The sequence below is a fragment of the Salvelinus fontinalis genome, chromosome 8 (genome assembly GCF_029448725.1).
Source record: "Salvelinus fontinalis isolate EN_2023a chromosome 8, ASM2944872v1, whole genome shotgun sequence".
Classification (NCBI taxonomy): Eukaryota; Metazoa; Chordata; class Actinopteri; order Salmoniformes; family Salmonidae; genus Salvelinus; species Salvelinus fontinalis.
The window spans coordinates 14785927-14796849 of NC_074672.1; the positions used below are offsets into that span (position 1 = coordinate 14785927).

Genomic DNA, 10923 nt, shown 5'->3' on the forward strand with positions numbered 1-10923 from the left:
CACAACCGGCCGTGATCGGGAATCCCATTGTCACGCCCTGATCTGTTTCACCTGTCCTTGTGATTGTCTCCACCCCCTCCAGGTGTTGCTTATTTTCCCCAGTGAATTTATCCCTGTGTTTCCTGTCTCTCTGTGCCAGTTCGTCTTGTATGTTTCCAAGTCAACCAGCAGTTTTCCCGTTCTCCTGCTTTTTGCATTCTCCTTTTTCTAGTCCTCCCGGTTTTGACCCTTGCCTGTTTCTGGACTTTGTACCCGCCTGCCTGACCATTCTGCCTGCCTTGACCACGAGCCTGTCTGCCACTCTGTACCTCCTGGACTCTAGTCTTGACCTTTTTGCGTGTCCACAATCATTCTCTTGCCTACCCCTTTGGATTAATAAACATTGTAAGACTCCAACTATCTGCCTCATGTGTCTGCATTTGGGTCTCGCCTTTTGCCTTGATACCCATAGGGCGGCGCACAATTGGCCCAGCGTCATCCGGGTGAGGGGAGGGTTTGGCCGGAGTAGGCCGTCATTGTAAAATAAGAATTTGTTCTTAACTGACTTGCCAAGTTAAATAAAGGTTAAAAAAATTATAATGTTAAATGGACCAACAATGCGAGCAAAAATGACAAAGCGAATTTAGCAGTACAGCCCTTAAAGTGGAAAATAAACACAATCGTAGTGAATTTCATCTAACTACATAGCATAACTGTTTAAAGTCATTCTATACATTTAACGTTTTTGCAAATGATCTACAGCCACTTTATTACTTGATTTCCTGACCGCTGGTCACGTTTTCAATGCTAATCCTGTAGAATCAGCAAAGGCGCTCGTCCAATGAATTTGTTTATTATCAAACACTCCCGCATGGAACTTTTATGTTGTCTTAACTTCTGTTATTTTAAACCTACACTAACAGCTCAATGCCTGAAGCCAGTCAGCTCCAATTAAAAAGTCTGTATTGTCACGGCGGAAGCATGGAACTCGGGAACTGGGCGAACAATGCTCACATTCTGCTTACAAACTGAGGAGGAGACAATGCAAGATGTTGGACAGAGCAGGGACAGAAGGGGCTATAGTGCCAGCAGTCACATTAATTGACAGGAGGCTGGTTGTAAACTGACTGTTCTCTCCAGCCGCACTGCACATCTCAGCTTCATAAATACTCAGTACTCACCCACAAACACAGGCAGTATTATTTAAAGTGTGCTGTAATTTCATAATTAACAGGAGAAAATGGGTCAGTGGGAAAATAGGCCTACATGCTATCATGTTAGCTACTGTGGATATATGTCACTGTTTGTTGTTACATTACACATGGTTTACAGGCAGAGCAGCACCAGTGAGATACAGCAATGTGTGTGATGTATACTGTTGGCCTATGTGGGACTGCTTCATAAGTGAAAGTGAGGCCACAGATAGACAACACATGTTTTACAAGCACGTGAGTGCGACCTCAAACTAACATCTCAGTAAGGGAGAAACAGCACCAATGTTACTGTATGTTGCCAATGTTGTGCTGCAGCAAACACAAACACATGCATCCCTGCGGCTGAGTGACCATTATAAACCTCTCTCGAAACAGATGTGGATTGGAGTGCCATGGCTGCAGTCTCACATCCGTCCAAACGGTGTATCCATAGAGACCAAACACGGGGTATACACAGTCATGGAGGACAATGTAGACATTTTCACAATTTCGGAGCTACACGGTGGCCACTTAATGCACCATATAATTTGGCTTCTTGGTAATCTAGAATCCAAGAGTGTAAGAACACAACTGAAGAAGGTGTAAAGAGCATTGTCCTATGGAAACAAAAGAGGTGTAGAAAGGCTACATCAATCATACTAAATAGCCCGTTAAATATGACAACTGTATTTTAAATTGTATTGACGAGGATTGTAATGGTGAACCGCAGCCGTCTTAGCTCATAATGCTCACAATGCGAACCCCAACATGCCGAGCGTGAAGACAGCCAGGCAGAATTGATGGACTGCATGTTATTATACGTGTGGGAAGTAGCCCACTAGGCCTAGTATGCCTTTCAAATATCAAATGTGAAAAAGCTTGATTCCCTCTATTCTGGTTTTGACTGTTTCCTCCCAGTCAGTCAGTCAGTCAGTCAGTCAGTCAGTCCAGCTCCAGGGTTTCTTACGTAATACCTCCACTGTTTCTAACTGCCACCAAAGGCCCATTTGAATATGGACTCAATGCCCTGTCACCGACAGGATTCAGTGGGAAGAATATGCTTCAGAAGTGTGCATCTTTTGGTGTCTGCGCTGGTCATTTCGGGATACAAAACAGCCTCGTCATTCCATTAGAATTTAGTTATAGAGTTGGCATAGCTATCGCTCAACCTTGCTCAAAAGTCTGCACATGATAAGAACTATTTTATGTGATTTTACAGGTCAGTAGCTCTTGCCAACTTTTGCATTAAAGGAGTGTTATTTTCATTCCAAATGGAAAGCAATGGAAAAAAACAAAGATATATCTTCTTATTATTACATTGCGTCTCTCTCTTGAGGCATTCAAGGAAGAAACTCTGAGAAGCTCTGAGAGATGGGCTAACCAACGTCTGCCTAGTGCGAGATGATCCACTCTGGTTGCTACAGTACAGCCGTGCTCTTTTAGCACATAAACACGGAGAGAGTGGTTTCTGTAAATACCCTTCACTCAGCGCTTCCTGAGACCTGCCTGCCTCTCCTCTCTCTCAGGCCCAGATGGCAGTCATTAAGGTGCTGCTGCCAAGTCTGGAAGTCTTTGATTTGGAGAGCAGATTATATCCGTGGGAGCTTTACTGTGGCAGTGGTGCACACACATGTAAAAAGACCCAGGCATGCAGGCGGACACCCCACACAGCCTGCCTGACAGCCCCTCCAGTTCCTTCCACACATAGGCAGGGGAGGTAGGAATCTATGGGAGGAATGAGATCCAAGGCTGGGAAGGGGATTGGGAAGGGATGTGGGTGTAAAGGAATGCCTCCTTTATTTACCTAACTTTTGGTGCTATGTGTGCTTCGCAGCAACCGCAGCAGCCGTAGTACGAGGAGCATGAGGCAGTGCGTGAGACCTTTTAGTTTCCCTCAGATCCACTGTTTGAAGTGCTTCCTTTTGTGACTGTGCCGTTTTGTCAGGAAAACAGTTCATTAAAAAGGAAGAGACTTTGGATTTGGGAGAGTTCCTGCCATATAACATCCCAGCTAATCAGTCCCAGTCATGGGACCCATATCTCTAGATCCTCCAAATAATTTTCCAATATCTAGTGGAGACAAGGGATGGACATGTGTTTCGGGAATGGACAATAGGCCTATTTTTCATTAACAATAAGTATTGTGTTTTCTAAAGAACAAGTAGAAGATCAAAGGGTCATTCAAATTCTACATTCCTACCAACATGTGTACAGACAGCGACCATGCAGTTGAACACAAGCTCAGTGTATGACACATGTATGACACATGATGGTTCCCAAAAACGTTTTTCTTGAGGAAGCCTGCTAAGGATTCTAAATACATGTGATCTATGAATGTTCATGTGTCATGGAACGGTTAGGGGAGAAATTGCATGGCGTGTGTCCCATGGATGTGCTCATCACCCGAGGAACGGAATGTAGCAGACACTAGTCGAGATATTAACACTAATGACAATATAACATTATAGGATTTTCATCTGTAACACTTTTAGTGATAGGAAATCCCCTCCCCACACACACACAAAATGACACATGATCCGCGCCAAACCTTCACGCACCTGTTAACCCTGTGCAAAAATGCAACGCTCCTAAATTGCATCCATTACAGGTTCTAAACTAAATCAATAATGTCAAACACTACCCAGTGCAGCTCCTTAGACTGAGATGTATCTCTTAGTAGTATGTGTTGTGTGTCAGTATAATTATTGTGGCATCAGTAGCCTCTGAAACACAAGTACGATGTAGTGATTATGTAGAAAAAAATGATTGAGAAACCAACATTCTGAGACAGAACTAGAGGTAGTTTTGTAAGTGTTGCAAAAAGGAAAGCTTTGTCTTAAGTTTGCCATCATTGGTTTCCAGACTGAGGCATAGGGCCACATTCATATTGATGGACAAGTTAGAGAGGTTGCTTCCCTTGCAAATTCTGCAAATTCCGCAGATACTTCAAGAGTAACTTTGATGTTCCCTCTACGCAATAAAAGAACAAAAATGATTATATATATTTTTCTTATGTGATTTATGAGGTCAGAATACTGCCATTGACAACCTTCGTTTTATGGTAAAGAAGCAAGAAATTAGGTTATGTCAAGTTAAGTCAGAAAGGTAACCAAATATTACAAAAAACAATACATAGAAAACCCACTAAATAGTTGATTCTTTCAAAAAATATGTGTTTTTGATGGAAACATACAAACATTTGGATTTGTCAGGTTGATAAAGTTAGCTATTTCAGGACAAATATGACTTAATTTCAGGTTAATATACCATTACACAATATGTTCTATCACATGTCAATGCTTTTGATATCATTTCTGTTTTCTTACAACAAAATGTTGCATTTGTTCAACATTTCCAGAATATTTTTCCACAAAATTGAAATTTTTAAAAATGATTATTTTAATAATCAGAGGTCTATTACAAGTATTTCTGAAGGGTAATATTTAGTTTTCCTTATTTGGAGCCATGCTGGGTCTCACACAGGGTTAATTCACCATGCGCTCACTGTCCATTCATCCAAGGTTGTCCTATGATAAGCAATGGACATTTTTACGCATTTCTTTGAAAAATGGCAAATATATGTATTAATAGTAAATAGCCATGTCCAGCCTTATGCAATTCACTGCAATAATTGCCTTGCAATGGAAATATAGGATAAATGAATTGAAATTAGGCAAAAAAAATCACTCTGACAGCAATTTACCATAGCTTATTTACAATATGATGTAAATGAAAGGCTATGCTGTTCAACTATTTGCAGATTCATGGCGTTTTGGAATGTTTGAATCCTGGCAATCGTCTTCCTCGATAGGGCGAATCCCTGAAGAATTCAACAAGCGAGCAGAAGATCTGCGCAAATTCTTACCTGAACCTGGGTGAATCTTTCACACATTCTTCAAAATCCACCGTCATTTTGGCTGGATTTAGTCTTCAAGCTTAATTAATAAATTTCATTTCCCGAAAGTTATAAACGACAGAAGAGTGTAGATATGTAGGCTATTCCGATGTGCAGCGATAGCTAACTCTCCCCGTCTTCACTGTGCTACTACGCTGAAACAAGAGCCTGGCATATTTGAACCGCTAGACCGCTGCAAAAATAGGGACTATCGTCATAGTTCATTCTCAACAAAAAGCGCACTCAAATTTAGGGATCGTATCCTGACTGAAATCACCTCGCATATGATAGCCTACAACACACATCATTTGTGTATAAGGGCATGATGTCAATATCAATTAAACAAATGTATTTATAGGTATTACGCAGTTACTGCAGAGACAGTATAAGTGCACATAGCCTGCAGTTTGCCCTAACCCTAGCAGTTCATGGATGCTTATCACACAGTGTGTGTGTGTGTGTGTGTGTGTGTGTGCGTGTGTGTGTGTGTGTGTGTGTGTGTGTGTGTGTGTGTGTGTGCGTGCGTGCGTGCGTGCGTGCGTGCGTGCGTGCGTGCGTGCATGCATGAATGGTACTAAAGTCAGTATACTTGAGAGTGTATCAGAGTGAATTAACTGTTTTGAGCTTGGAGTTTCCTCTCTAGTCTCAGTCAGTCAGATGACCTTTGGCCTCTCATCACAGCTGGCAGTCCTTGACTGAAGCACAACTAAATTCCTCTTTTCCCCAGTGCCCATCTCTGTTGAGATCTGGAGGCAACACATTCACACAGGCAAACAGATTCTCACAGAGAAACATGATATTAAAAAGGATTTCTGCCCTGGCAGCCCAATGTGATAACTGATACAGCGAAGATGCTAACATCTGGCGTGGCTCTGGTTCAAGAAGGAGTTGAGGAGCTCTAGAGCTGTGCAGAAATCTCCACTATTAATCTGGAATTTATTACCCCTACTCGCCTCTCACACATGCAATGGGTCGGTTTTTTGTCATCACCAAATCTGTCCCTTTAGAATCACAAATCTGAGATTCTAAAGTCACATACAGCCTAACTCTCCAGTCTGTGAAATGGTCTTCAATTGCTATGTGATACAATAACTAACACTATAGACACCCACACCCAAGCAACATCATGATGGACATTATAACCCAGGTAGTTTGGGCCGTGTATGCTGATTGGCTGAAACAGCATTCTAGCCGTGTGTATATCAGACAATATACCTGATGCCAAACTACTTTATTTACTGTTATATTTATGTTGGTAACCAGTTTATAACAGCAGTAAGGCACTAACAACCTATGGAAATGATGGGGAAGAAATTCATGACAGGTGTATTAATTAGCTAAGATGAAGAGAGAGAAACATCTACCTGCCAGCTGTTCAATGAACCCCATAAATATAGAATACCATATTTCAAGTGCATCCTCCATTCCCCTCCCCATCCCCGTACGTAAGGCCAAAAAGAGAGAATATGATTAATTCACAGGAAATGGGAAAGCTGGAGGGAGCGAGTGCTAGAGATTTCACAGCAGGCTTTTACAGAACACTATTGTTCCTTCTTATCCCTGCTTTCAGAGGCTAGCTGTGCCACTGAATAGGAATGATCTCACCGCCCGGCCCTCGCCTCACTACTCTGCTGATGGGGAGATGTCTTGACTAGCTGGATGCAATGCTGCTAGTCAAGACTTGGCCCGACTAACTCGTTTTTTTTCATGGAGATGTAAGCATGAAGTCACAAGAACTAAATAAACTAAATGATAAGGGGTGAAGCAAAGGATGCACACATTCCGATCATGGGATAGACCCTGGAAACCATAACATTGCGGTTTATTTCATTGATGTCATTCAATGACACCACTGCTGGCTCAACTCTCAAGACCATTTCATTTTAAAAGTGTGATTACATTTGGAGTGGGATTATACATGACAGGTTTTAATATGTATGAAAGGAAATATAGAGGGCAGGCATTTGTTTAAATTATGATGTAAAGATATAGTTATTTATTAGAGCTTTGCAAAATGTAACCCATTGAATAATCGTAATTGAAATTTGGGGACTGACTCTCTAACACAGGTGCCAAACCTGTGCCAAAAACACACACTCAAATCTTTTTTGGTGTTGTAACGTTTGTTTGAAGAACAGGACCAAGGTGCAGCATGGTACGTGTTCATGATTTTTAATAAACCTGAACACTAGAACAAAAAATAACAAAGCGGAACAAACGAAACAGTTCTGTCTGGTGCAGACACACAAAACAGAAAATAACTACCCACAAAACACAGGTGGGAAAAGGCTACCTAAGTATGGTTTTCAATCAGAGACAACGATAGACAGCTGCCTCTGATTGAGAACCACACCCGGCCAAACACACAGAAATAGAAAACATAGAACACAAAACATAGAATGCCCACCCCAACTCAAGCCCTGACCAAACCAAAATAGAGACATAAAAAAGGAACTAAGGTCAGGGCGTGACAGGTGTCAGCAAATTACATTTCCTAACTACATCCTTTCCCTTTCCTTCTTGAAGTGCTAAAGTTTACTCAGAAAACTCCTCTCTTTCCCATTAAAATACTGTGTTTCAGTCTATGTATCTGACAGACAGCCATTGATCCATAAGCCTTCATTACAGTGAGCCGAGGCAGTGGGCCAACTGTCCTTGAGGCAGGAAGAGGATAGAGGAATGTGTTCTACTGGAGCAGGTGTTGTGGAGTTTGTTAGTCTATCACAAAAGCAGCATCCCAGCATCCCAAAGTCTCTCTTACATAAACATCCTTCATCTCTTCAGGCCCTAAAATTAGACTTGCTTAAATGAAGGCCTCTCTCTCTCTCTCTCATCTCTTGCTCCCTTTCTTCCTCCGAGATCAAAGCCTTTCTTCTCGTTCCACATTCACAGCTTTTTGAACGCTATTGAGTCAGCAGACTGATCTGAACATGCTGGGTGAGATATTTGAAGGAAACTTCTCGCGTAATGCTACCATGCAGAGAGAAAGAGAGAGAGAGAGAGAGACAGAGAGAGAGAGAGAGTGTGTGTGTGAGAGAGAGAGATAGAGAGAGAGAGAGAGGCCACCACTCCACCAATGAACATACAGTGCATTCGGAAAGTATTCAGACACATAGATTTTTTCCACATTTTGTTATGTTACATCCTTATTCTAAAATGTATTAAATCGTTTTTTCCTCTCATCAATCTACACACAGTACCCCATAATGACAAAGCTAAAAGTGATTATCTGATCCACCTCTACGCAGACGACACCATTTTGTATACATCTGGCCCTTCTTTGGACACTGTGTTAACAAACCTCCAAACGAGCTTCAATAAATGCTAGTAAAACTAAATGCATGCTCTTCAACCAATTGCTGCCCGCACCCGCCCGCCCGACTAGCATCACTACTCGGGACGGTTCTGACTTAGAATATGTGGACAACTACAAATACCTAGGTGTCTGGTTAGACTGTAAACTCTCCTTCCAGACTCACATTAAGCATCTCCAATCCAAAATGAAATCTAGAATTGGCTTCCTACTTCGCAACAAAGCCTCCTTCACTCATGCTGCCAAACATACCCTCGTAAATCTGACTATCCTACCGATCTTTGACTTTGGCGATGTCATTTACAAAATAGCCTCCAACACTCTACTCAGCAAACTGGATGTAGTCTATCACAGTGCCATCCGTTTTGTCACCAAAGTCCCATATACTACCCACTGCTGCGACCTATATGCTCTCGCTGGCTGGCCCTCACTACATATTGTCGCCAAACCCACTGGATCCAGGTCACCTATAAGTCTTTGCTAGGTAAAGCCCCACCTTATCTCAGCTCACTGGTCACCATAGCAACACCCACCCATAGCACGCACTCCAGCAGGAATATTTCACTGGACATCCCCAAAGCCAACACTTACTTTGGCCGCCTTTCCTTCCAGTTCTCTGCTGCCAATGATTTTTCTATTGTGTTATTGACTGTACGTTTGTTTATGTGTCACTCTGTGTTGTTGTTTTTGTCGCACTGCTTTACTTTGTCTTGGCCACGTCGCAGTTGTAAATTATAACTTGTTCTCAACTGGCCTACCTGGTTAAATAAAGGTGAAATAAAATAAATAAAATAAAAAAATGGTTTTTAGAAATTATTGCAAATTTATTAAAAATAAAAAACTTAAATATCACATTTACATAAGTATTCAGACCCTTTACTCAGTACTTTGTTGAAGCACCTTTGGCAGTGATTACAGTCTTGAGTCACACTACAAGCTTGGCACATCTGTATTTGAGGAGTTTCTCCCATTCTTCTCTGCAGATCCATTCAAGCTCTGTCAGGTTGGATGGGGAGCATCACTGCACAGCTATTTTCAGGTCTCTCCAGAGATGTTCGATCGGGTTCAAGTCCAGGCTCTGGCTGGGCCACTCAAGGACATTCAGAGACTTGTCCTGAAGCCACTCCCGCGTTGTCTTGGCAATGTGGTTAGGATCGTTGTCCTGTTGCAAGATGAACCTTCGCCCCAGTCTGAGGTCCTGAGCGCTCTGGAGCATGTTTTCATCAAGAATCTCTCTGTACTTTGCTCGGTTCATCTTTCCCTCGATCCTGACTAGTCTCCCAGTCCCTGCCGCTGAAAAACATCCTCACAGCATGATCCTGCCACCACCATGCTTCACCATACAGATGGTGCCAGGTTTCCTCCAGACGTGACGCTTGGCATTCAGGCCAAAGAGTTCAATCTTGGTTTCATCAGACCAGATAATCTTGTTTCTCATGGTCTGAGAGTCCTTTAGGTGTCTTTTGGCAAACTCCAAGCGGGCTGTCATGTGCTTTTTACTGAGGAGTGGCTTCTGTCTGGCCACTCTACCATAAAGGCCTGATTGGTGGAGTGCTGCAGAGATGAGTCTTGGTGGTTCAAATTTCTTCCATTTAAGGATGATGGAGGCCACTGTGCTTGCTTTCGCTCTCTCGCTCGCTTTCGCTCTCTCGCTCTCGCTCGCTCTCGCTCGCTCTCGCTCTCGCTTTTGCTCTCACTCTCGCTCTCTCTCTCTCTCTGTCTCTTGCAGTGCATGCTGGGAGTTTTTGGGAGTTTGAGTGTTTGGTGTGAAGGGCTCTGTCCTAACTAATTTTCTGGACTTTGTCTTGGTCTTTTCTTTCAATTTTTATTTTATATGGTGGAGGGTTAATGCACTATTTGTTTTAGCGGTATCCACAGGTCTTTTCAAAGTTAGGGTGGAAGAGGACAGAGTTAGTTTCCTGGGGTTTGGAAGGTGTGGTGTCTACGATGGCTTCTAAGCATAGCGCGGAGGAGACGCTGTCGTTACAGCATGGATTCAGGTGTGTTCCTGAGAACTGAGTTAAGGTGGAGGAGGTTCTGCTCGCAGTCGGTGAACAGGTAGGAGCTGAATTTATACATTCCGCTTCCAGAATGAACAAAGCTGTCATTGTGTTCATGAAAAGAGCAAATTTGTTTGGTAGGCTAATTGCTAGTGGAATATTTGTAAGGGGTGTGTTGGTGCCAATTTTGCCTCTTTCTACCCCTTCAACAAGGGTAGTAGTTGAAATTATTTGCCTCCGTTTATTATGGATAAACAAATCAGGAAAGAGCTGAGTCGTTTTGGTAAGTTTGCTAGCGGGTTTTGTCTACTGTCGGCAGGTTTTCAGGCAGATGCCGTTAAGCACGTTGTTTCGTTCCGGAGGCATGTGTTCATGTTTCTGAATAACAATGAGCAACAGCTAAATGTGCATTTTAAAGTGAGGCATGGGGAGGGGCTCTATGCAGGGTTTGCCAGCACATATAGTCTACAGTGTTTTAAGTGTGGGGATTTGGGGCATAAGAGCTTTGCGTGCCCACATAAAGGCCGTAAACAAGGTGAGGGT

The 10923-nt window shown here is 42.7% G+C and overlaps 1 protein-coding gene across 1 annotated transcript in view; it reads right to left on the reverse strand.

Moving 5' to 3' along the window:
- Nucleotides 1–5246, reverse strand: part of LOC129860661 (arf-GAP with coiled-coil, ANK repeat and PH domain-containing protein 3-like) — a 68410-nt gene extending 63164 nt beyond the window's left edge. Inside the window, exon 1 of the mRNA XM_055931288.1 lies at nt 5038–5246. Within this exon, the coding sequence (XP_055787263.1) occupies nt 5038–5084 (47 nt within the window). The 5' untranslated portion in view covers nt 5085–5246. The remainder of the gene's footprint in view (nt 1–5037) is intronic.
- Nucleotides 5247–10923: the final 5677 nt, after the last annotated feature.